At 26.4% G+C, this 25,261-nt stretch overlaps 5 protein-coding genes across 10 annotated transcripts; 1 reads left to right on the top strand and 4 right to left on the bottom strand.

Moving 5' to 3' along the window:
• Positions 1–1,012: 1,012 nt before the first annotated feature.
• Positions 1,013–6,042, bottom strand: LOC128962971 (tubulin polymerization-promoting protein homolog). 4 transcript variants are annotated; one of them, XM_054309420.1, is made up of 5 exons: positions 5,950–6,042; positions 1,946–2,265; positions 1,770–1,863; positions 1,557–1,595; positions 1,013–1,487 (listed from the first exon to the last, which is right to left on the bottom strand). In XM_054309420.1, the coding sequence occupies exons 2-5, from the start codon at positions 2,263–2,265 to the stop codon at positions 1,317–1,319; spliced, it is 624 nt and encodes a 207-aa protein (XP_054165395.1). In that variant the 5' UTR covers positions 5,950–6,042; the 3' UTR covers positions 1,013–1,316. The 4 variants fall into 4 exon arrangements, with proteins under 4 accessions (XP_054165395.1, XP_054165397.1, XP_054165396.1 ...); XM_054309422.1 differs by lacking the exon at positions 5,950–6,042 and adding an exon at positions 2,353–2,562 and having other exon boundaries at positions 1,016–1,487; XM_054309421.1 differs by lacking the exon at positions 5,950–6,042 and adding an exon at positions 2,340–2,397 and having other exon boundaries at positions 1,016–1,487.
• A 648-nt stretch (positions 6,043–6,690) lies between these two features.
• On the bottom strand, positions 6,691–10,597 carry LOC128962963 (solute carrier family 35 member C2-like). Of its 3 annotated transcripts, none has more exons than XM_054309409.1 (9): positions 10,066–10,597; positions 9,895–9,988; positions 9,635–9,828; positions 9,446–9,563; positions 8,908–8,958; positions 7,294–7,347; positions 7,002–7,216; positions 6,875–6,897; positions 6,764–6,796 (listed from the first exon to the last, which is right to left on the bottom strand). In XM_054309409.1, the coding sequence occupies exons 1-8, from the start codon at positions 10,219–10,221 to the stop codon at positions 6,883–6,885; spliced, it is 897 nt and encodes a 298-aa protein (XP_054165384.1). In that variant the 5' UTR covers positions 10,222–10,597; the 3' UTR covers positions 6,764–6,796; positions 6,875–6,882. The 3 variants fall into 3 exon arrangements, with proteins under 3 accessions (XP_054165383.1, XP_054165384.1, XP_054165385.1); XM_054309410.1 differs by having other exon boundaries at positions 6,771–6,796; positions 6,870–6,897; XM_054309408.1 differs by having other exon boundaries at positions 6,691–6,796; positions 6,870–7,216.
• Positions 10,598–12,749: 2,152 nt separating this feature from the next.
• LOC128962959 (ATP-binding cassette sub-family D member 3-like) lies at positions 12,750–16,022 on the bottom strand. The gene is made up of 18 exons (XM_054309402.1): positions 15,770–16,022; positions 15,683–15,716; positions 15,491–15,593; positions 15,309–15,425; positions 15,116–15,241; positions 14,935–15,056; positions 14,756–14,852; positions 14,542–14,680; positions 14,368–14,474; positions 14,218–14,306; positions 14,017–14,150; positions 13,746–13,945; positions 13,547–13,678; positions 13,398–13,492; positions 13,243–13,343; positions 13,123–13,174; positions 12,927–13,045; positions 12,750–12,861 (listed from the first exon to the last, which is right to left on the bottom strand). The coding sequence occupies exons 1-18, from the start codon at positions 15,910–15,912 to the stop codon at positions 12,798–12,800; spliced, it is 1,974 nt and encodes a 657-aa protein (XP_054165377.1). The 5' UTR covers positions 15,913–16,022; the 3' UTR covers positions 12,750–12,797.
• Positions 16,023–16,655: 633 nt separating this feature from the next.
• On the top strand, positions 16,656–20,805 carry LOC128962395 (uncharacterized). The gene is made up of 4 exons (XM_054308767.1): positions 16,656–19,805; positions 19,867–19,927; positions 20,085–20,263; positions 20,324–20,805. The coding sequence occupies exons 1-4, from the start codon at positions 16,769–16,771 to the stop codon at positions 20,803–20,805; spliced, it is 3,759 nt and encodes a 1,252-aa protein (XP_054164742.1). The 5' UTR covers positions 16,656–16,768.
• A 700-nt stretch (positions 20,806–21,505) lies between these two features.
• Positions 21,506–24,789, bottom strand: LOC128962394 (mRNA (2'-O-methyladenosine-N(6)-)-methyltransferase-like). The gene is made up of 4 exons (XM_054308766.1): positions 23,175–24,789; positions 22,846–23,105; positions 22,116–22,294; positions 21,506–22,040 (listed from the first exon to the last, which is right to left on the bottom strand). Exons 1-4 carry the CDS (start codon positions 24,355–24,357, stop codon positions 21,506–21,508), a joined length of 2,157 nt encoding a protein of 718 aa, XP_054164741.1. The 5' UTR covers positions 24,358–24,789.
• Positions 24,790–25,261: the final 472 nt, after the last annotated feature.

Here is a 25,261-nt window from a genome sequence, read left to right as displayed (position 1 = left end):
AATCAGACAAATAAGTTATAATTTATTGTTAACATAAATATAAGCTATGTTATATATTTAATTGATAAATGCAACATGGTACATTCAGTTGACAACTATTGTATTTAGATATTGTGTTGGATATATACCATATACCATATATTAATAAATTATATATTTTTATATAACGTAAATTAAAATATATTTAAATAATCTAACCTATGGTTAGTTAAAACAAACTCAATAAAATATTTCAATGATAATTATAATTACTCTATTAACAGTTTTTAATATGTATTATTTTTATATCTATATTAATTGATAATAGTATTACATAAGATTATATTCATAAAATTTATTATCAAATAATTTAAAAATTGTGTCTTAATTTATATATTTAATAAATTATTAATATTAAACTATAAAATTATTAAACTTAAATTAGTAAAAAAATAAATTTAAAATTAATTATTTTATTTGGAATTTGATTGATAATGGATAATATTTGGCCTTGCACTATTTTTATAATTTTTTTAATTATAAATTTATATGAATGGGTAATATATGGAAATTTGGCTCAACATAAAACATCAAATGTTGACATTGTTTTTTAATACTTAAATATATATATTTTTTAAATTATTAGACTTAAATATTAATTAATACTTTTGATATTATAAAATCTCATTCTTAAACAATAGGCTAATAACATATAAATCATGATACTATTAAATAATCATAAAAAAGTACTTTAAAAAATTAAATTTGAAAATTGTTAAATAGTCACTATATATATAACTAACATTCCCCAATCAGAATATTATAATTTTTTATTTAATAAAAAATTAACTTATTGTAAAAATTAAAATACTAGAGCACATAAAACGGAGAGTATTTAGTTTTTTTTTTGCTAAAACTCAAATAAGCTTTTTATTTATTTAGCTCAACATTTGGTGATTTATTAGTGACATATTCAAGAATATATAAAGATATTAACTTTTTTAAAAATCTTAATAACTATTTAATAAAATGAAATTAAAAAAGTTCTAATCATTTCTCAAGACTATTGCAGCAAAACATTAAGTTATAATATAAATTCTAGTATAATATTACAATAAATTTTTTAAAGCCCAACAATTATATTATATTTTGCCCAAAATTGTTACGATTACTGCAATGATTGAATGTATAAAATTATACAAATTATAATATTTAATACTATAATACTAATTATAATACTTGAATTTTGTGAATAGTAACATAAAATTACTTTTTCTATTATTTAACAGTCATTTAACTTATATTAATAAGTTATGAATGAAATAAGAAAAATGATTTCAATGATGTTCTTCGGCTTTAAATCCGGACACATATCCAGATTTGTTGGACACATCCTCTCGACCCTCTCTACCCTTTCCTTTGCCGGAGTTATCAAATCTCTGTTTGTGAGAACCGGTATATTTTGTATGATCTGTAAGTCTGCCGACAGCACCTGTAGTCACTGCAGTCTTAAGTTTTGAAATATATATAATTTTATTACAGTTTAATAATAACATACGTATACAACAATAACTTACTGTTGTCTTAGTGGTTGATGGCGTACCACTTGTAGCCAACTGTTTACAATAAAATTAAAAGATATAGAGTATGTAATATATTTTATTTATATTTGATGTCTATATACGTATACTGTATAAGTATACTGTATTTAATATACAGGTTTTACAATTTAAAATATAATTTTAAAAAATAAATATATACAAAAAAATACCAAAATTTTTATTACTTACTTTATGTTTAATTTCATTCAAATCTAATTTTTTATTTTTAGCAATCGTTTCCAAGAATTGACAATATTCTGATAAATTCAATGATCTCTTTGTCCTTAAATTTTTACAAAATAAATAAATTTGATATAAAAATAATGAATATAGAGATTGAAGAATAATAATATTTGATATAATACTTAGCAATTTGTTTGAAGTAAATCCCGGTATCAACTGTTGTTAATTTCTTGCCGTCGATGACTTTTGATTGTTTGAACCATTTATCACTATTTGATAGAGTGATAGCATCGCCAACACCTTTCGGATCACCAAATTTTGCGAACACACGAAATAATTCTTCAAAATTTGCCGATTGGTTAGCATTAGCCGGTGGAGTGGTGGGTATGGGTGTGGGTGTGGGTGTGGGTGTGGGTATTGGTGATGGCGGTGACTCCTTCACTGGTGCTGATTGTGTCCGGACTACAGTTGTTGATCCGTTAGTCTTTTCTATGGATTCCATCTGATATGAAGAAGTTATAAAAAACATTTTGATATTAGCCTTCCGTCGCACTGTATATTCAACTCTATTAATACATTTAAACATTACTTTATGTTTGTTTCACAAAGAGTCAAACCTAACTGTTTCACAAACTTTATAAAAACTTTATTAAAAGCTAAGTCCAAATCACGACAATTTGTATGGCGTTTACAACTTTCAATGCTTTCATTTAAGTTTACAATCGTTTAGTAAATATAGAAAAATGCAGGTGTTTTGTGATTACAAACACTATTACAAATATAATGTATTTTCATTTATTTAATATATTTTAAATAAAACATTTATGGATTATACTCTTTATTTTCTATTGTTATGAATGCCATATATGACCGACAAATAAATTGAAATTTAAAACACATTATATCAATGTACATATAATTTCATGGATGATCTTTCTCACTCACACTCACTCACTCACTCACTCACTAACTCACTCACTCATACTCACTCACTCACTCACTCACTCACTCACTCACTCACTAACTCACTCACTCATACTCACTCACTCACTCACTCACTCACTCACTCACAAACACGTAAGAAATATTTTTTTCACTTTTGTTTCACATATTAAAATTTAAAACTATTGGAAATATAATTAGTAAAATGTATAAATAATTTATAGAAAATAGTTAATATTTTAATAAATATAAAATTAAAAATATATTTCAAATACTTAATAATAGCTAATTGAATATCTAATATTAAATAGTAGCTATAATATAAATTTATAGCAATTTTCAATTATATATTTAAAAATAATAATAAAATAATATAAAAATAATATAATTATATTTGATATCAGAAACAATAGTATCAGTAAAAAAGTTACTAAGTTTTGGTTATTTGTACTTAAATTATATTTCTATTGTCTCTCATTGAGTCCCAAACCGCAAACATTTAGACAATAGTCAACAGATCCGACTAATAGTTATATTATTGAAAATTAAAAATGTTTAAAATAAAAACTTGTATAATTCACACAATTTATGACATATGTTTAGCCGATTTTTGTTACGACAAACTATTGCAATATTGTTTCGGACATTAATTATCTGTCGTATAAAATGTTTGTTTTAAATTCTATATTATATTTTTATACTTGAAATATGACATATATTTAAGTCTTTAGTAATTATACGATATATAAAGTTATATATTATAATTTATTAAAATTTATATCTGTTAATATATAGTATACTAATTTTATATTAAAATGTTAAATATAAAATATACAAAAGTTCAGTATTTTTATTATCATTATTATTCGAGTTTTAGCAAAAATGTATTTTGTTACATAAATTTTGATGATTTTATCAATTGACTAAATACTAGATAATAGATTTTCTATTATCATTAGAGTTGGCAAAAAAGAGAAATTTCTATAAAGTTTCTAAAAAAATTCTGTCTATTTGTATTAGAATAACTAAATATTATTATTAGTATTTTAATAAATATAGTTAAATATAATAGATTAAACTTAAAATATAATTGAATGATGAATAAAATTAAAAAAAACTAATTATTAATTAATTATATACATATAGAGATTAAATTTGTTTAGTCGTACAGTATATACTATGTGTATACTGTACACTGTATAGTATACCTTGTATTATAATAGCTATAGATATGGAGATATCATAGTAAAATAATAAAATAAAATTTCTATTGAAATTTATTCTTGATAAATTTATTAGAAATTTCTATTTGCCAATCTCTAAATATTGCATAATAAAAATAAATTATTATAACGTATTAAAACTTATCATTTAAACCAATAAATCAATTCATTTGAATGACTTTTTTCGAATTCGTTAGTTATTTCAGATTTTGTTTTTTTTATCAAAACTGATCCTATTATCAATTATTTCAATAATATAAATAAATAATAATAATAATAATACAATTGAATTATAAATCTAAATTATTTAATATTTTATTTATTATAGTAATTTGTAAAAATATTTATTAAATTATACAAAAATATAACTTCCGTACATACAGTATCATAGCTTTCTAGTATAACCAACTAATCGATGATTTATAGCAATACAAAATGATTTGTAATTGATTTCAATTTTTTAGATTTTTTTTAGATATTTGTTTATTCCAAAAATTACAGTACAATATATATTAAATAAAAAAGTATTCATATTTATTTGATACTCATTAAGTATATCTATAGTATATCCGGTTTGTTTATTATATCATAAAAATTTATTATAATTTTGTGTTTCTAACTCTAAGTATATTAAAAATCAAAACAAAAACGACGATTGAATCCATAAAAAAATCCCATATTTTTAGAACTTTATATATTTCCTAATTTTTAGATAATTTGTCGTTTTGTTATTCTATAAGTATAAACATTATAACAAATGTTTACACATTTTAAACAAACAAATTAAGACTAAATTAAATATTATTTTGTTATTATTTAATTCTTGTTTGTTTTATTTTTACAGTATTTATATTATTTAATTAAAATTACAACATATAAGATGTTATTATTTGAAATGTATTAATATCTTTATATTGTTTATAAAATCTATATTGCCTACAGGTCCACATTTAAACTAACCAGGATAATGTTATAAACTTATGATGCTAGTGACTAAAAACAGATATGTTAATAACTAATTTATAATATTTTAATATATACCGTAATAAATTATAAACAATTTTATATAATTTAATAAGTTAAAAAACATTTTTTTTAAATCAATATAATTCAACGAATATTTTATCTAAGAAATAATAATAAATTAATTGTATAGTTATATTGCATATATTCAGTACATTTTATAGCTATATAATAATAAATTCTTAGTAAAAAATAACAAAACATTTACAATAGTTTATGATTATATTTATATCATAAATATACACAGTTTATTAGTACAGTATATATTGTATATCATAACAATATATTATAAATTACTATCTTATACGTTAAACTAATTATTTTTTAAAAATTATTAAATATTTTTGTCATTTGTTTTGCATTTGTTATATTTATTATTGATTGTAAAGATGGATAAATGTTATTTTATAAATAATAAATAATATACATGTATTAATTTACTGTATAAGTAATATATTTTATATTAAATACTATGGAGACCACAAAAATATTAATTAATTAATGTCTTTAGTCATATTAATTTAAATTATAAAAATTCAAATAATAAATGTAAATATATTAATAGCTATAATATATTTACAGATAATTTAATTTTGAATCTAATTATTTTCAAAATGTTCATTCATTACAATCAAATATATTTCCTTTCGTTTGTTTCATTGTATTTAATAAATTAAGTAAAACAGTAAATGTTTGTTATTTATAATAAAATATTATTAAACTTTTCTATATAATAAATATTATATAATTAAAGAAATTTTCCAAAATAACTATTGTCACGACATTCATACAAATTACATATTATAATCAAATTTTGAATAATGTGGTCATCAAATGCTTATTTGTGACCACTTATCGATCGGTTGAGTCATAAGCTAATAGCAAATAACAAACAATATGCAGATTCTTATACAATATATTAATAAACTGTAGAATTTGTAGAATATTCTAATATTTATAAACATATTAATATAATAATCAAATTAATTGATACTTACATTTAGTTTCTCGTCTAATATATAATCGGATAAATTTAATTTAAACGCATAAATATAATTATTGGCACTTTTGTCATATAAATCTTGAAATGAAATGAAATAATAGTCTTAAATGTTTCTATCAATTGAAATCAATGGTGTATTGCGTTGAGTACATCGGATTGTGCGCTATATTAAGGTTTATATAAACATCAATTATAAAGGTGTGTATATTATATTTGAATATAAAATACAGTATAATATTGCAATTGAAATATGCATTTTATTGTACTGTAAATGCAATTGACTTAACTATCAATACAAATAAAAAATGCATGAAAACAATAGAAAAATAACTTTTTCATTCAAACGTAAATATTATGTCATTTAGAGAATAATTTTATTTTATTATTATTATAAAATTTTATTTAATTTTGTTTTCAATGATTTTTAAACAATTATCGACAAATTTAAGCAATAATTACAATATTAACAAAAATATAAAATATTAAAGAATCGTTTTGTTGCTGTATATTCAACAAAAGTCTTTTGGTTTGTTAAACCAATAGATTTTAAAAAATAATGATAATTATAACTATTATATTTGTTGATAACACCCAAATGTTTTAAAAATAAACAAAAAAAAGTCATAACAAATAATACAAAAATAGTGACTTTAAAATTAATTATTAATAAAATACCAAATGAGGAATGAATTGAAAGAAGACTAGAAATAAATAAATAATTTAAGATATTTTGCTCCCAATTGGCTTCAAATCAAATAAGACGTCTTCATCGATGCCTTCAAGTAATCGTTTCGACTCAATCTCACCACATACTGACTCCCTGTCCAAAACAGTTTGTTTGGCTATTGATTTTGATGTTAAAATATTAATTATAAAAACATTAGTAATGATAATCAAAAACAAAGCATAGCATACCTTACCAGTTGTATCAAAGGTTTTTATACTGACATGAAGTCCGATCCCAAAGAGACATACAATGAGTCCAATAAAGTTTAAACGACTCATTTGATCGCCGTTATAGTTAACGGCCAGATATAGTGTGAATACCTCTTTAAATATACCGGCGATTGAAAGGGTAAGACTCGATGTATACGTTAAGAGTAAGAATTCACTGAATTCCATGAAAAAGGCTAGAATTGAACCAATTATTATCAAACTTATTGCTTCCCATATAAGCTCCGAGTCATTGAATATTTGACTAATTGTTACTTTGCTTTGACTCAATGGTATGCCTTCAAACACAACGGCCAGTGGTATTAAACCTAATTTGTGTTATTTATAAAGTTATGTAATTAAATAAAAAATCTAATTTATTATTTCTAATATAAAAATATATTACCCAAAAGCATCCAGGGCTGGATGTGATACATCATGTCTAATGGATTGCTTAACCCTATTTCAATTGATAAACTTTAATATATCATATTATATATATTTCATTAATTTTTAAACCTAATGTTTATACTTAAAGATAGATATTTAATGCATACGTTATATAAATATGTTATAAAAACATGTTTTCCAAATATAGTACGAATATTGAAGTTTGTTTCTGATATCTATATCTCACATTTTATTTGTTAATTTCAAAATTATGACTTTAGATTCAGATATAAAACTTTCTTTAAGTTTGTTTTGGTTATGCTATCTGTTTAAAATATAATGTATATTTTGTATCTATAGTATACTATAAAACTGTATATTAAAATATTATTAATTTGCTTAAATTATTCTTTAAATTTTTTAGATTTAAAATCAGATTCATAGAACATATAATAACAAATTAGATTTAAAGTAAATTATTTTGTAAATATTTTATAAAGTAATTTAAATCACAACTTTTTATAATAGATATTATAAACTAAAATCTAGTCAAGTCTTGTATGTAAAAACTACAGTACAGTAGTTATAGAGATAGATATGAAGGCAATATACTGTATAATAAACCACATTATAATTGTTATTATTATAATTATTATTACAATCCTATACTGTAGTATTATATCATTTTTAACTATCAATATAATAAATGTTATATTTATCGCAAAATCATGTATTATTGCTTAACAATTGCAAAAACATTTAACAATCTTTTATCAAATAACTTACTTATGTATTATATACATATTTGACTCAATAAGTTATTGACAATAACATATAACTTAAACCGATAATACATTTAAATTTGTATTTTTATTTTGTAGATTAACCCCTTATTAATAAATCATTAAAAATATCTAATAATTTAATTTATTAAGTAAATTTAGTAAAAAACATTTAAAATCTATGGTTTTGAACAGATAAAATAATTAATTATTTTAGGGGTAATACACATATTACGTTCGCACTTGAGGGTAGGGGGGTCGGCCAAAGCGAAACCCCCTTATCTGTTTATTTACTATTTATAAGTAAATTAGCATATTTTTAAAGTATAAGAACAATATTAATATATTTTATAAATTTATATTATTTATAAATAGGCAATTAATCTTCAAAATAGTAAAAAGAAAAATTTATATGTTTTTGAGTTATTAAATATTTTTATTGTGATTTACATGTTGTGACAGCTGTATGTAAATAATATATGATAATAATTTTTTTCTAACTTTTTACAATTACCGTATATTAATAAATAGCAGTCATAAAAATAACAATTAATATTCAATTAATTGCCGGAACTTTCAAACAAAAAAAGAGAAAATATTTAATTTACGATATAATTATATCTTTGAGGCCCAAAAATTTTCATTTTTATCTAAAATAACTTTTATTAAAAAACTTATTTTAAATAATTCATTTATATTTCAAAGCAATACTAATGCATTTAAATTTATAATAACTATACTACAGATATATAAAATAATTATGAAAACCTGCAATCAAATACTGATAATGATTTAATAAAATTAAAAATATAATGATTTTTTAAAAGTATATTCAATATAAGACATACCAACTTCTTTGCGTTGCATAACTAATTGTGATAGAGTCCATCGTAAACCACCTTTAATATAATTAATCAATAATATTAATCTATTATAGAATATGTATAATAAATAGTATACTTAATTACATACATCCACACAATTAATCTAATTAGTAGTTAATATTTCTACAAATTCTAATAATTTCTAATATATATATATATATATATATAAAGATTATGTTATATGCATAATACAAACTTGAAATACAATTAAACAATTTAATTCATGTTAAAAATGTTAGTATTGCTTACAAAAATAACAAACATTACCGATACGTTATTACAATATACTTAGTGACCAATTTAATGTGCTGTAATTAATAATACTTGTATTAAACACTTGCCTACCGGTAATATATTTTCATATGTATAATAATGATTATAACTTATATCTAACTTAATAAAAGTGAAATCACTGATCTAATACTAAAATGTTATAATATAAACAAATCAATTATAATTTATTTGTAAATAATGTTAAATATGATTAATATATTAGTTATACCTAAAAGAGAAGCACTTAATACTAGAAGAAAACCCTGAATTTGAAATTGTGTTGAATGATAGGTAAACATGAAGAGTCCAATTGATATCAAAAACACAACAATTATTAGCGAAAATCTCTAATGAAAAAAATATTATACATTATTAATAAAAAATATATAAATTAAAATAATTGTTATTATGGGTAAACCTTTTTTTCGAGATCAAAGATAATGGCAAACAATAATATAAATATAATACACGTAGACTTTGTCATTGTATACAACGAAATGGTAATGAATTCAAAACTCCAGTTTGAAAAGCCGATGTCTAAGGCACTGGCCATTCCCGTTGCCGATAACTTGCGTCCATTTTCTGACCAATTTAGTGTTATTCGGGACACACCTATAATTAAAAATATAATCAATTACAACATAACATCATCACATGTCAGTCATCACTTGGACTAACCGGTCACCCATTTGTAGATCTGTCTAATTAAGGCCGCGATCAACAACTTGATTATCATATGACACATCACTACACTTAAGGGGTAATGAAATCTCTGGACAAACAAACCATTAATTAATTAATTAGTGACAAAACACGTGCTATTTATTAATAATATTAATCAATAATTACTTTAATAAACCATTTTTGGTAAAAAGTGATACCAATTGAAAATAAGTAATAAATTGAAATCAATCCAAGAGTTCTTAACGCTATAACAAATAGTTTATCAAAACAACAATATCTCCAAAACCATTGATGACAACAGTTTCGGGTTTTGGATTTCATTATGACTTTCGTTAAATTGTTATTAAATTGTGATATTAATCATTGATATGACAACTCATACAATAGTCATGTCTTGAGATAATCCGTCAAAAGAGTCAATGATAACCATATATTCATCAAATTGATGGCTAATATTCATATGAATCCATATATTATAATATCAACACAATATAAACAAATGTTTTATTTTTGTTTGTACTGTAAGTCAAGTGATTGTGGACTAGATTTTCAAAACAATTAAAAACTCAAACAATAATATCATATAATTTGTGTTAATTATTATGAAGAAGAGTTAAATCACTTAAACATGTGTTTAATTGATGACAATATTGTTGATCACTGTTTGCATTCATTATTAATATACAGTATTATGTAATCACTTGACTTTTATATACAGTACTGTATGTATGTATAGTACGCACACAATAGTATACAATAGTATACAGTAGTCATTCAGGTGTTTAACAATAATCATATAATATAAATATAAACTCATTAATCGAAAATCATTTAATCGAAAATCATTTTATCTAAAATATCAAAATTCAAACTAAATTTCTTTCAATTAGATTAATATTAAATTATATATAAACCAAAACTGGCGATAGTTCCGTATACGTCCTGGAAGATAATTAGAAGATAATGTTATATTTGAATAGGTTATGATATTAGGAACATATATCAAAAGGTCCCAGCTACATAAATCTTAAAATAAAAAAGTTATTTAAAATTTAATATTTTAAACTACATTGTTTTGTATTAAGATTAGTATTAGTAGTACCCTTATAATTAGGTTTAGGTTGCGAGAGGAACTCCAGGTTAGGTAACGCTGCAGAACACCAATACACTACTAGTGCTACTTTCAATACAAAACACTGTATTTTATTAAATTAAAATTTTAAATAACTTTTATTTTAAGATTTATGTAGCTGGGACCTTTTGATATATGTTCCTAATATCATAACCTATTCAAATATAACATTATCTTCTAATTATCTTCCAGGACGTATACGGAACTGACGCCCCAAAACTAAGTCTTAATATTTAAAAATCTAAATATCGATAATCAGAATTTATTCTATTATTTATTTTCAAATTTAATAATAAACCAGTTGAGAATGCTTCAAAAACATTTCCATACGAACTCCTTAACTTAAAAAAGAAAAAAATCAAAAAATGTGTAGCAGAGCGTGGATTCGAACCTATGTCCTCGTGGGACAGACAGACCGACAGACAGACTTATAGAATGCATATACGATCTCCTTTCAGGAGTTCGTGAAAATATATAATTGTTTCCATTAACTAGAATATCGATCATTAATACAATGCATTTCAATTGTTTAAGATCGACAGGTTTTTCTGCAATAACTTTTAGATTGGAAAATAGGATTTACTTATTTTAATGAAACTTTAGGTAATATAAATTCAAACATTAATATATTAAATAATGTGGTCAATGGTTGTATTTTTATTTATCAGGCGTTGCGTCCAAACTGTTGTTGTGGTACAACCAGTGATCACATTATTTAATGTATTCAATAGTTTTAAATCTATCAAAAGTTATTACAGATAAACCTGTCGATCTTAAGCAATTCAAACACACTATACAGTAGATGCATAACTTAAAATGATTTACATAATCTAACCAATTATTTTAAATAGTTTTTAATGGGTTTGTATCAAATAAATCTATTTTAGATTAAATGATTTTCTACTAAATGAGTTTGAATTATTGATAAATTAATATAAAATACAAACTACAGGTATATTACATAGCATAAGGTTTTCATTAATAATTTTAATAGAATTGTAATATAATTACCGGTAATATGACATTAAACTTAACATAAAATAATTAAAATTGTTTATAACTTAATAAGTTTAACATAAATAGTTAAATCAATAATAGGTTATAATATGAGTCAAATACCTATGTCTACGCAAAATATACCCTTGAATTTAGTGCTAACGCTTGTCATTGCATTTGATAATTATAATATACTTAGTATATTAAATATCAAATGCAATAATTTGTGTCAATTGTAATAAATTTTGTTGTATTAATGCAAAAGTAGTCAAATTAACTAACAAAGTATTACGTAATTATCAAAAAGTATAATAATATTAAATAATTTTTACTCAAAATTAAATAATGAAAAATTCAATGATATCTTTACATAAATACAGGTATATAGTATTAGGACAATATTTGACTGTCATTTATCACTATAATATAAGAAATGTTTAAATAGGCATCATTTTGAAGTATAACAAAAATAATATTTAAATAATTGATATCATTATTTATCAAATATGTTATAGTAATATAAAATAAATTTCATGAACATTATTGATAATTATTGTAACACCAAAACCATATTTATTAATTTTATAAATATTTACAACAATAATAAAATAATTACGGTATTTTAAATTATACTAAATTTTGTCTTTTTAAACTAAAATAAATCTGTTTATAAAATTTAGAAAAATTATCACATTATTATTATTATTGTTATTATTACGGTATATATTATCTTATAATAGACTTCAACATAAAATAGTTGGTATAAGTCTTATAATAAAACTGAGTCTTCATCAACAAGAGGTCTATAATTGATTTGTCCGAAGCCATCAAATCTATTTAATCAATACATAAAGTAATGTCTTATATCACCCATTAATCACTAGATATGATAACTTACTCTAAGATAAAATGATGAAATTGTTGCAATTGTTTGACTCTATGTGTAACACTTAGTAGTGAACATTGAACTGAATTTAGTAGATAATCGTAAATGTTTTGTTCGACATCTATTGATACCTATAATATAGAATTTATGAAAATCATAGTTATTATAATTACCGGTAATTTAATCAAATGAAAAATATTTAACTAACAGCTGAAGTGCATTCATCGAGAATAGCAAACAATGGTTTGTGATAAAGAAGTCTAAATTAAAGTCAACAAATGTGTCATCAAAAATACTTTAAGTTTAAATCTATGGTAAGTGTCAATACCGGGACAATGCAATCCTTTGTTTTTCTCCACCACTTAGCACTTCTTGCCAATCATGTACTGAATCCCACGATTCTCTTTCGAGTAAGTATTCAATTTGGACCTAAATATCACTTTTATTAATAATACAGATAATAATTGAATTATAAAACAATACAATTTTAAGAAATTGCAATAAATGATTGTCGTTAACGCCTTTCTCTTTCATATCTTGAGTAGAGTCCGGATAAATAACTTGATCTCTAAATGTTCCTAAAGTATTCAAATTTTCTTTAAATTTTATCATTTGCTTTCTAACAGACAAACCTATAGTCATATAAGGTCTCTGAGGAATATAGAAAAGTCTATTATTAGGAGGTTTTACAAGTTTACCCCCAAATAGTGGCCACAGACCTCCTAATAATCTAAATAATGAAGATTTTCCACAACCATTTGGACCTTAATTTATAAGAAAACAAATATTTAACATAATTGAAAATGTTATACACAGTATATAATAAAATACCAGTAATAATAACATTTTGACCAATTTTAAGTGTAAAATCAATTGAAGTAACCAACACCTCTCCATTTGGTGTACAAAGAGGTACATCAGTAAAACATATCATTGAATTATTTGGATCACAGATTTGCATAACACCTGATCCAGCTATTAATGGTTTCGATAATTTATCACCAATTATTGATAATGTATTATTTGGAATACTATAAAAAATATTAAATATACAATATATATAAACCATAAATAATATAAGTATTTTAAAATTAAGGCTAACTGTTCAATATTGTTAATTAGTTGATAAACTCGTGTTGTATAAGCAGCTAAACGAGTGTAATCACGTCCGGCCATAACTAATCTACCGATAGATTCGGCTAACTTAACCATCATTCGTCCAGATTTGTAATAAGTCTAATGGCAATAATCGTTAAGTTCTGTTATCTTTATATTAATTAAATTAATATCAAATAATAAATACCTCTAATCTAAATGCCTGTGAATTGTTACTATACCGAGCAGTAAGAAATGGTATTGAAAGTGATAAGTAGCCGCATATTGTTGCCAAATCTGAATTTAATTACTATTATTATCTTTTAATCAATATTTAACGATATATTTATTGACATACATTTAGCCACAATATTATCAAGAAATTCAATATTAAACTTAAATATAGATACATTTGATAAATGATTTGTGAGTCGCGTCAATGCATTAATAAGTGTCACTCTTTCTCTATATGATAAATAATAAAAGATGGAAGTGATGGAAGTGATGGAAGTGATGAAAGTGATGTACAAACCTAACATTGCCTTGGTAAAATGCTATTTCTTCACAATTTGCTATAATTTTGTTGTGAACGTATCTCAACTCTCCTTCCAGTTGTGTTTCAGTGACAGTCATTTTAGTCATCGGACGCCTCGAGTTTGTTAATATTGTGCCTAATATTACATAACGGGTATAAATCTCTGTAAAACCTATTGTTTTGTTTATATCTATTGTTTAATTAACAATACCAGCAATAATTAAATAGCCAATCATTGATGCGGGTGTACTGATGCCAGTGTAAGTAGTAGTCAATCTCTGGACCAATATTAGTATATCTAAAATTGGCTAATATATAGATAACATATTAGGAGACATTTTACTAATACTACCGTATATAAAGATATGTACTGTTGAACTAAAAACTTACTTTTGAAACATTAGAGTAAACATCAACTATAGTATTGCAAAACTTTTCAACATCATTGGTCATCAATTGATCAATATTTTGACATTGATTGTCCAATACATTAAGTCTATAATAAGTGAGTCCTTTTGAAATTATTTATTATTAGTTTTTGATTAGTTATATAATTTGGTTAATGGTATACCTGTTGTGTATTTGTGATAAAGCATATGTGAGAGTCGGTATCTAAGGCCAAGTCTTAACTGATTAATACAATATTTAAGACTATTATTGACAAACGCTAGTATTGGCATTGATATAAGGAAATCCACTAAATTAATAGACAAATAAATAATTTTAATTGCAAATTAACAATACATTTATGATATTAGTCTAACATAAGTTGCTCTTTAGTTTGGATACGTTGGCCGTAATGATTGCGGCCTCGATTTGAGTGCCGTTTTGAATGAGCCATAGATCACACATAGTTCGGACCACAAGTGAGGCCGCAATTCCTGTTTTATGAAGTAATCGGAGGTCAACCACCAAATGACACACTTAAAGATAAGACAAGACATACCCAAAACATAAGTATATTCTTTCGGTCCTAATATTCGCCTCAATATTGTCTTCAAGTTCTTTATGACTGTTGTTAATGACTCCATCTGTGTCTTTGTATTTGTCTGTCAAATGAAGAATAAACGGATAGAAAATAAGTATGAATTGAATTCATTAATGTATTGACAAATATGTGCCACTAGTTTATCCTTACTTTATCGGTATAACCGATGCCATCGATGGTTAAACTATAAGTTAAAAATTATTAATTGGTTAAAAAGAGTTAAGAGTGTTATTATACATTTGTCTTGATTTGGTGCCACTGGTGATCATATTTAAAACCCAAATGACCAGTGATGCCACAGATGAGGTCAATACAATGACCCGTTTTGCGTCCAATCCATTGGTCGACTGGTTAGACACAAGTTTGGACAATAAAGTCATCTTATGGATCAATTGATTGATTGATATCAACTAAGCATATGATGATTGCAATCAAGAGGTCACTGAAGAGCTGCCAAATTTCAAACCAATACTCAATACGTTTGCATCACATGATTGACGTCATTAGTGACAAAACTTTTCAATTGTTATTATAATTCAAAACTAATTCATATTTTAATTGATATTTAAAATGATATTCAGATTAATTGCCAACAAGTGGTCACTCAAGAAGTAATTAATTCATAACATAAACACTTATATCAAAGTTTTCTTAATTTATTAAATGATTAATCATTTAATTTATCGGTACTTCAGTTAGAAATCTTAAGAAGAACTTAAAGTTTTGTCAAAGTTTTTAAACTAATACTGTATTTAATTTGAATAAAAATATCAATTATTATTATTCATAAAATTTTTATATAACAAATGATAATCTTTATAATAAAATAAATATAAAAATTTTAATAAAATATATTTAATTGACTTTCTATAAATTGTCTTGTCACTTTTACTTATAATTATCAATAAATTATTTATAAATTTTATTAATTTATATATTTATGTGTTTAATCATAAATGGCTATACATTTTATTTACTAAATTAAAATAATAAAATATTTATATTATAGAAATAAAAATAGTTATAAATGTTTAAACAATTTGAAGTCAAATCGCGTGCAAATCAATAGAATTATGAATTTTGAAAGCAATTGATTTTTGAATGAATTTTAAACTTAAAATATGTTAAAACAAAACTATAAATGAATTCAATTAATTGTTATCTAATTAAATCCTTTGTCTAATTGTTTTCCAATTTTGGTGATCAAAGTTTTAATACAAAAGTTTATTTAAAGTAATGAATGATTTAAATAGCGGTTCAAATGGAGTGACTGTTGAGATAATACACATATCGGACGTCCCAACGGATCACTCTTTCAATGGTTGTATTGAAACAAATGATTTGAAACGAAATGAGTGGCGAATAAAAAAAGGAAAAGAATTGCAATCAATTATCCGAAGATTAAATAACATTAAGTTTGTGACACTCGAGTTAACCTCTTTGGCCAATAGTACAGACAAAAACTATTACGAAGATGAGTGGGTTTGCAGATATACAGCTCAGTTGATCCTTGAGAAGAACAGCTGTGTGTTTCTCAAGAAAATGATGGCAAATATATGTACCGAAAGTCGTCTAAAACAGACGTTGTTTTCATTCGCTGACGAAACTTATAAGTGGTTTATAAACCCAAAGTCAAACACAAATAACTCAGAGAACGAATTGATTGAGACATTTGAAGTAAAATCTTTCAAATTGGGAACTCTTATCGATTTAACGCAATTCATCAAACATTACGACAGCACTGATCGCAATCACTTCAACAGCAAAGTTCATGTGGCAAAAGATGATCTGACCGTTGAGTTTCATCACTGCCGCAAATTCATGACAATCAGGTTTCGGGTGACCAGCGGTGGCAACAATAAGAAGTCTTTTACAAACATTCGCTACAAATTCGAGTTTGACTATTCTTCCTTTGAATCGATTGTCGTGTCCACTGAACTCAACTCAATTAAACTTCACATTAATGTCAATCACCCGCCGATACTATATATGGTTGAAAATGATATCAAAGTTTATAACACGTCGTCACCAAACAAACGAAACAAATATCCCAAACAAACACTTAGAGAACAGTTCGACAACTTTGTCGGTATTCATACGGACGAGACATCCAATGCCATCAATTGGATTCGTGACAATCAGTTGTATGGATTGTCCGCACAAATCATTGGCAAAAGTAATGTATTTGTCATAGAGTTGTCAAATATGAGACAATCGCCAGAATTTGTCAACAAATTTAAAAACAGCGAAACATTGGATCCGTATTATTGTATCTATAATATCAAAAAATTGACACAAATTCCTATATATTTCTCTCACATTAGTGAACACATTAGTGTTAATAACAGAGAAATTGATTACTTATTGAATACAAATAACATTAAATTGCCGTTTAATGTCAGGTATGCCTATGAGTCGGTCTTTTCACACACTTTTCAAGCATCCGATGAACTCTTCTTTAAGTTTGAAACAATTAATTTTATGGAAAAATGTGAACAATTGGCCAAAACTGATCCAAAGATTATTGAGGAAACATTGTTTCAAATCTCAGCCATTATTGACAGCAAATCAATATTTCGTGTATTAATAGCTTTAGAGAAGATCTTCAGTCAACTGAAACAGAAAAAGCAGAACAAAAAAGAAGAATTGGATATCAAATCGTTTAGCGCTGAAATTCAAGAGATCCGTCGATGCATTTTAACGCCCACTCGTCTGCTTCTTCTTCCGCCACAACCTATACTAAAGAGTCGTTTTATAGTCAACTCAGAGCCAGACTATACTTTGAGGCTAACTATAAGAGAAGATAACTTAAAAGCATTGAGTTTTTCAGTTGTCAGAAGTGGTTCCCGAGAAAACCAAATAAATTTTATTAAACGAATTGTCAAAACACCGCTAATAAATGGTATCAAAATTGGTGAAAGAGTTTTCCAGTTTGTCGGCAGTTCTTCGAGTCAGTTGAGAGACAACGGAATGATTTTATATGCGAAAGACAGCTGTTGTCGAACCGCTCATACATTTCGTGAATCCGTTGGAGATATGAGTAAAATACGAAAAAATGTACCCAAATATGTGGCCCGACTCGGACTGGTCTTCTCACAGGCCATGACTCACATAAGCATTGATAACAATACCAAAATTGATGTCTTTCCAGACATTGAGGGCTCTTTGAAACCAGATTACAGAAATAGTCAAATACTAACCAAAGAACGATATGTTTTCTCTGATGGCATTGGAATGGTTTCCGAGGAAATCGCCGAAAAAGTCTATAAACAGTTGCCATTTGATTGCATTCATAGGCCGTCAGCGATGCAAATAAGGTTTGGCGGATGTAAAGGGATGCTTGTGGTCAACACTAAGCTTAAAGGAAAACATATTATATTTAGAGAAAGTATGAAAAAGTATGAATCAACAGACAGATCATTGGGTATATTGAAGTTGTCGGCCCCGCGAGCCGTTTACCTCAACCGACCGCTTATCTCACTATTGGAACAGTTGTCAGTTGAACCCAAAATCTTTATGGGAATGTTAAATGAAAATCTCAAAAGTTTAGCCAATTCGCTGGTCTGCGAGGCGTCGGCTATGAGTTTATTGCAAAATGAAAGCAGTCTTTGTTTACCGTATGAAAAGTTACTATCAGTCGGCACATCATTCTTAACGGAACCGATATTTAGACAAATTCTTGATTGTCTAATACCTCACAGAATTAAAGAACTCAAATCAAAGGCCAGAATTAAAGTATCAATGAATAGGGGAAGGATTGCATTTGGAGTACTCGATGAAACTGGAACTCTAGAATATGGACAGGTGTTTGCAAAGTTGTCACATGTGGACAAAGATGGTGTGGCAACCGGTCAACACTTTATATTAGACGGAGAGGTTATGGTAACCAAATTTCCGTGTCTACATCCCGGAGACATCAGAAAACTAACAGCAGTTAACATTCCAGCATTGGGTCACATCAGAGATTGTTTAGTATTTCCTGCTAAAGGTCCGCGACCTCATTCAGATGAAATGGCTGGAAGTGACTTAGATGGCGATGAATACGCGCTCTTCTGGAACACACATATTATATTTAAGGGACAGAATATGTCTCCAATGCATTTCCCGACCGGAAAATCACATGAATTAGACCACAAAGCAGAGGCCGAAGACATTCTCGACTTTTATTGCGAGTATTTATTGAGTAATAACGTCGGACTTTTAGCAAATGCTTATCTCGCAAACGCTGATCTACAAAAAGATGGCATATTTTCAGAAGTCTGCATGAGTTTAGGTGAGACCTACTCTTAACAAAAAAAAACACAAATCAGATATTAATAATTTTTTATTCAAAGCTTTGAAATATTGTATGGCATTAGACTTTGCAAAGACAGGAATTGTTGAACCAATTAATTGGTTAGTAAATTATCTTTTATATATTAAAAGTATTATTTCTTTATTTATTACAAAAAATAATTTTAATGATAAAAATGTTGTGACTATACAATTAATGTGAAAATCTGCACTCATATTAATATTCATAATACAGTAATTGTTTTATTAAAAATATTAGGAGAGAAAAGCCTAAAAAATATCCAGATTTTATGGAGAAAATCGACGAAAAAAAGACATATCAGTCCAACAGAGTGTTGGGTCAACTCTACCGAAAATGTTGCGCTTTCGAGACTAGCATTCAAACTAAGATTCAACTGGAAATTGATGCCAAACCTAATCCCAAATTTGTTTTGAAGGGTAAGTCTAATAAATTAATTAATATTTTAATTTAAATAAATGAAACATTATTTTTAAAAGGATGGCAAAAATATGAAGAGTCGGCGAGAAAAGCATTTATAGTCTATAGAAACAAAGTTCGCTATTTATTGAATCGCTTCCGAGTGGCCAACGAAGCAATATTACTGAGCGGTGCCTTCACTAAGACTTGTCGTTATACTAATGGCAGGACTGAAATCAATGATATTCACGAATTACTCGAGTCATTGGTCGGCAAATTGTTTGAACAATTTAAACAACGCTTTCAAATAGAGTCCCAAATCGACTCAAGCAATGACCAGAAGCTGCGGGCGTCGGCGTGGTATATGATTTCATACCAAATCAATGATAACATCACTCAAGACAGCAATAAGTTCTATGGATTTGCCTTTACTATCAGTGAACAGTTATGCAAAATAGTCGACACAATTGACATTAAAGGCATCACTGGATGTCAACCCTATAATTGTATTTGCAATTCTTCTCTTTTTCAACAATATATGGTTGATCTTAAAAACATTTGATTTACATTATTATTATTTTAAAATTATTTATTTATTTATATTTATTGAGTTTATTATTTATTTACTTACAAATATTGTATATACAATACAATTTTTTAAAATAAATTTATTAATATTAATTGTTTAAAATTATATTTGTTAAATGAAATAAAAAATAATACTAATGAACTTATACTATTTCGAAAACATTAATTGAAAATTTAATTTAAAACAAATACTATTACTATATGGATATTAGTTTCAAATAATTACATTCAAATCAAAAGTATATACGATAATTGAATGTTAACCATACTTATACTGTAATAATATTGCTGTAAATTATATCTATCTTAAAATTACCGGTACTATACAAACACTGTACTTGTATAATAAAAATATTAAATAATATAATGCACAAAATATAGTGTCTTAATTTTAATTTTATATACAATATATAATTATGTTTAACAACTTATATATTTTATTTATTTTATCAATATTTAATTTTTAATAAAAATTGAGTTAAATTTAACAATAGTAATGTATATTATATAGACTTTTATGCTTATAATATATATATATACTGTATATAAATTAAAATTTTACATTAAGATTTATATTACAAATAATTTAAAATTATATAAAAATATTTACAATTCATTATGATTAATTACAATTGAATAAAATGTTAAAATATATACAATAGATGATCAAATGTTTATTCACAGTTAGATACACTAACAGTTGAATCGTCTAATTTATGGCCACTTTCTGAGATTATCTGTTTGTCGGATTCACTTTTTTGATTATTAATAGGAGTGGGAGGAGGAGATAAAATAGGTATGTCTTTATCTCTGCCACATTTATAAGCTTCAATGAGCTCATCAACCCGTTCAGGTGTTGGCCCCCATTTGAGAAACCCGGAGTCATTCTGAAGGAAGACAATGAGTGTTCCGTGAGCTGACTTCACGTTCAGTTCATTTTTGTCGCACATGTGTTGCAAACCACTTCGGTATTCATGTTCATAGGCGGGTATAACCAGATGTTTACGTTTAAATTTACTGCTTTCCAATTTGGTTATCACTTTTGGGACCGGATCTCTCCATTCAGGCACAAACACTATGAACGACAGCGGTTCCGATGTATTACCCAAAAGACGCTCGAAGTGATCAACTGTTGATTCCATTAATTCCTCACAAAATGGAGGATTAACTTCAAATGATCCACAAACCGGATAAAAGTTTAGAATTGATCTAAAAAATTATATATATTTTTGTAAATTACAGGTAATCGCAAAATTCAAACATTTGATAACTTGTTTTACTAACCCGCGAGACCCGAAATGTCCGTCGGTGTCCGCAAATGCTGAACAGTATTGTCTAAAATAGCAGTTAAGAGGTGATGCAAAGCATTCAAAGGTCACTCCGAAATGCTTTTGTAATACACTAAACACCGACAGAGGTAATGCCCCCTGAGTGGGCGTACTCTCATTGCTTCCAAACCAAGTCTATATCAACATTTTATTATATTATTAATAACACATTATAATTAATAGTATAAATAATACACATTAAAAAAATATCGCAGTATTTCACAATTATTCAGATTCTTACTGACTATAATTAGCACAAGTAATACATATTACAGTAACAACTAAATCAACTGTATTTATGTTAACTCGCAATAAATATTGATAAATAATAATAATAATTATTATTAATTAAGTTAACATTTCATTTATTTCTACTTTTATATGTATAATATTTTAACATATTTTCTAAACAAATAAAATATTTCTAGTATTTATAAGAAATTCTTGGAATGTATTGTTAAAGTAATTTTTATCGTATAGAATAACTTAATATAATATCTAAATCAGTTTCAGAGAGAGAGAGAGAGTTGTTTGAACGATATAAAAAGTATATCAATGACACCTAACATAAAGCACATGCATTTAAGTATTGGCGCAAATAAATTGTTGAAAACTTTTTTACAAGCTTTTAGAAAGTGGTTCATAATATTAACATTTATTGATTTTATTAAATAAATGATAATTACTTGATATCTCTTAAGTAGACACCAAACACGTGTTAAAAACAGGTTAAACTTGCGATCATCAAAACAATTGTATCGATAAAGTTGTTCCAACTTTTGGAGGTATAGAGTGCTTACACGCAATGAATCATTTTTATACCGTAAATGAGTCATATCTTTATCGGTAAAGATATGGACGGGCGGTAATTTAGGACAGGGATGAGTCAACACTACGGGATAACAAAACACTTTTTTCGGATTTTGTACTCTTAAAGGACCGCTTTCTACAATAATAAGTAAGTATAAAATTTTAATAATTTAGACTAATTAAGTGTAAATTATTTTATCTTCACCTTTTAGTCCATCAGCGGTTAAGACTTCAATATTCTTCTGATAAATTTTCTTTGCGTATTCACACGACAAATGATAGATTTTAGTGCAAATAGATTCAACCGAAGCTTTGGCCGCTTCAGTCAAATGTGGCTGACATTGTTGCTTAAGATGAGCTAATCTTTGTTGATAATCTTCAAAAGTGGCATTTAATGTCTTTCGGATCCATTGGAAGGCGTCCTCAACATTCCACTTAACAATCTTTCGGCTTTCAGGCGATGCATTGCGTGATTCAATCATCTTTTTGGCCGCTTCTGCATATTTCGACAATTGTTTGCGGGCCTCACCCGAGTATTTCGGTTTATATAGTTTGATGGGAATGTCATTCATTATCTCATTATACATGGATCGAGACATTTCAGAATAGCAATCGCTTGGTATCATTGGATCACAACCTTTATCTATAACTTTCCTCTCCATAAGCCATCTATTAAACGATTCTTTAGGCGTTTCAATATTTTCTCTTGAATGACACATTTCATGATATTGTTGTCTTAATTTAGTTACCAATATTGCCCTCAAAGCTTCCAGTTCTGGATGAGCGTGAAATAACATAAGTGGAGATCTTTCCCAAATTATCACATTTGTATGCACTTCCAAATCAAACGGTCCGTTTAATATAAACCGTTTAGCGGGTGGCTGACCCGTTATTGCATCGTCCATAGACAGCGATCGCTTATCACCTCTTTGAGGCCAATGTCCAAAGTTAGTCGGTAATGTTGGCGTCACTGGGTCTGTAGGAGTGGGCGGAACCGGTGATTGAATTCCAAGAGGATCAGTGATTGGATCATACTGTCCACTACTGTTAGGCATATCCCACATCGACTCGTTTGTTACCTTATTGAAGAAATAAGGTCTGCCCTCTCTCTTACTCCAGAAACGACGCCAACCCTGTTGTAACAGTTCTGGTGGTAAATCATGAACTGGATCTGCACTGGAAGTCGATTGCGGAGGTGATAAAAATGGTGCGCTGTTTGCGGGCAAATGATTGGATGTTAGGTTTGTCGGTAAAGACATTTGTCGGGTCATCTCAACTTTGACCACATAATTGTTGGCACATTTGTTGTCTGTATTATCGGCACTCTTATGGTTGACATCGTTGGTCGACTCATGCGATGAATCTATTTTAATGTTAACGTCAGACATGATGACAGGTGTCGGGTGTCACACGTGATGGCCAGACATTTGTTGGTAAACAACAACACGTGAGAAGTGTTGACATTCAATGCAATCATCAAAACACTGAAAAACTTCAAATAAGCGCTAAAACTATAGTTTGATTCATCACTTGTCAAACACGTGTCTCGTCATTATCAGTGATTTGAGACCAGTTTGTCCACTCATTTAATGGTCAAATGATGTCAAATGTGATGATAAACAATATAAAAGTCTTGAAATTAAGTAATAAATGATATAAACATAGTTTGGGTTTATATGTTAGTAATGGCGTCGCAAGTGATGGGTCTCTGCTTAACATCGATTGACTCACACATAGACTGACATCAACTCCAATATAGGCATCACTTTTGCCACAAACAACACATTCCATACACGCATGCGTTCAACACTTAACACACGCACTCTCACACACATCACATCACAACATGTTATGTCAGTACTGTATGTATACTATTGTATAGTCAGTATCAGTCAGTATAACAATATATTTATTACTGTAATATACAGTACTGTACTTTAAATGCATTGTTTAGAATTTGATCACATTTTAGATACAATACAAACAATACTCTAAATTATAGACTAGTTTTAAATATATACACAAAATATACTAATATTAATATACAATCAATATTTCATAACTAATATCATATATACAGTACATTATCATACTATACACTATAGCATGTAATTCAAAGTGTTATACAATATATTTTAATTCTGCTATTATTGATATATCAATAGTTTAGGAATAATTTTTTCAATACGTTTTTTCTCATAAAAAATGATAAAATAAGTGCTAAAACTAATTCAATATTATTTTTTGAGGCATTTATTTAAATGGCATTAAAAATGAACTAAAAAAGCACTG

Source organism: Oppia nitens, unplaced genomic scaffold, assembly GCF_028296485.1.
Source record: "Oppia nitens isolate AA-2021 unplaced genomic scaffold, nextdenovo-longstitch-racon4-pilon3 scaffold6_pilon_pilon_pilon, whole genome shotgun sequence".
Classification (NCBI taxonomy): Eukaryota; Metazoa; Arthropoda; class Arachnida; order Sarcoptiformes; family Oppiidae; genus Oppia; species Oppia nitens.
The sequence above is the reverse complement of the archived record's forward strand: the minus strand, read 5'-3'. Positions and strand labels throughout refer to the sequence as shown.